This window comes from Mastomys coucha, unplaced genomic scaffold (genome assembly GCF_008632895.1).
Source record: "Mastomys coucha isolate ucsf_1 unplaced genomic scaffold, UCSF_Mcou_1 pScaffold4, whole genome shotgun sequence".
NCBI lineage: Eukaryota > Metazoa > Chordata > Mammalia > Rodentia > Muridae > Mastomys > Mastomys coucha.
The window spans coordinates 57201649-57203107 of NW_022196910.1; the positions used below are offsets into that span (position 1 = coordinate 57201649).

Consider the following 1459-nt stretch of genomic DNA (forward strand, 5'->3'; position numbering starts at 1 on the left):
TTCCTCAGTTTCTGTTGTTATATCTATCTTTTCATTTCTGATTTTGTTAATTTGGATATTTCTCTGTGGCCTGTGGTTAGTCTGGCTAAGAGTTTATCTATACATTTTGCATTTTGTTTGACTGTTGTATCAATGTATCAATATGGTATATTCTGCACCTGAGATTCTTCTATCTCTTGTATTCTGTTGGTGATGCTTACATCTATGACTCTTGATCTCTTTCCTAGGTTTTCTATCTCCAAGGTTGTCTCCCTTTGTGATTTCTTTATTGTTTCTATTTCCATTTTTAGATCCTGGAAGGTTTTTTTCAATTTCTTTACCTGTTTTCCTGTGTTCTCCCGTATTTCTTTAAGGGAGTTATTTATGTCCTTCTTAGGGTCCTCTATAATCATCATGAGGTATTAAATCAGAGACTTACTTTTCTGGTGTGTCTGAGTAGCTATGGCTTACTGTTGTGGGAGAACTAGGTTTTTATGATACCATGTAGCTTTGGTTTCTGTTGCTTATGTTCTTGCCCTTGTCTCTCGACATCTGGTTATCTCTGGTGTTAGCTGGTCTTGCTGTCTCCGACAGTGACTTGTCCCTCCTGTAAGCCTGTGTGTTAGTACTCCTAGGAGACCAGTTCTTTCAGGGAAGAATTTTGAGTATGGCAGAGGGCCAGCTCCAGGCTGCAGAAGGAAACTGGAAGGATCTTGTCCTGGCTGTTCCCTGGTTCCTGTGTCCTGATGGCTCTGGACAGGTCCCTCTTGGGACATGAAATTGAGCAGAAGTGGTGATCTTATCTGTGCTCACAGGTATGTCGGCCCTCCTGGGAGACCAGTTCTCTCCATGCAATATTTGGGTATGGAGCGCTCTGGCACAGGATCAGCTCTGGGCACAGACAGAAACGGGAAGGCAGAATTTATTTTTCTTACATCACTGTTTTGTATAGTTTATTTACTCAAATCACTAACTCTTATTCTATGTATTTCTCAAAATATTATTTTTGTAATATTTTGTATTATCCAAATCTTCGGATTTGGGTTGTTTAGATTTTTTATTGAATTCATCAATATTCTTGTTGCCAAATATATTTGTACTTAATGGAGATTATCTAAAAACACAAACTGTATGTATGTTAAAGGCTATCTGTATGTATGTTTCAGCCTGACTATGGAACCTGGACAACCAATTGGCATGATCTAAATAATAATAAAATAATAATCAATAAAAAAGACAAAATGAATAAAATAATTTTGATATTTGCAATAAAGTGAAGGACCTCACTCAAGAATTTGGGTCAATTGTAAATGGAAAGAACCAAGGAAATACAGATCAGGAATGTAAATGTTATAAATGTAAAATGCTTGGATAAAAATACAAGAGCTATAAACTCTCAGTCATCTTCACCAAAAAAGCTAGAAAATAGTAGGAAGCCAGATTGAAAAAAAAAAAACTTTTTTTTTTTTTTTTTTTTTTT

At 36.0% G+C, this 1459-nt stretch overlaps 1 protein-coding gene across 1 annotated transcript in view; it reads right to left on the reverse strand.

Annotated features, from left to right (window-relative positions):
• Positions 1 to 955: 955 nt before the first annotated feature.
• The window catches only part of LOC116075809 (olfactory receptor 6C70-like), a 3642-nt gene continuing 3138 nt past the window's right edge, over positions 956 to 1459 (reverse strand). Inside the window, exon 2 of the mRNA XM_031349201.1 lies at positions 956 to 980. Coding sequence (XP_031205061.1) covers positions 956 to 980 — 25 coding nt within the window. The remainder of the gene's footprint in view (positions 981 to 1459) is intronic.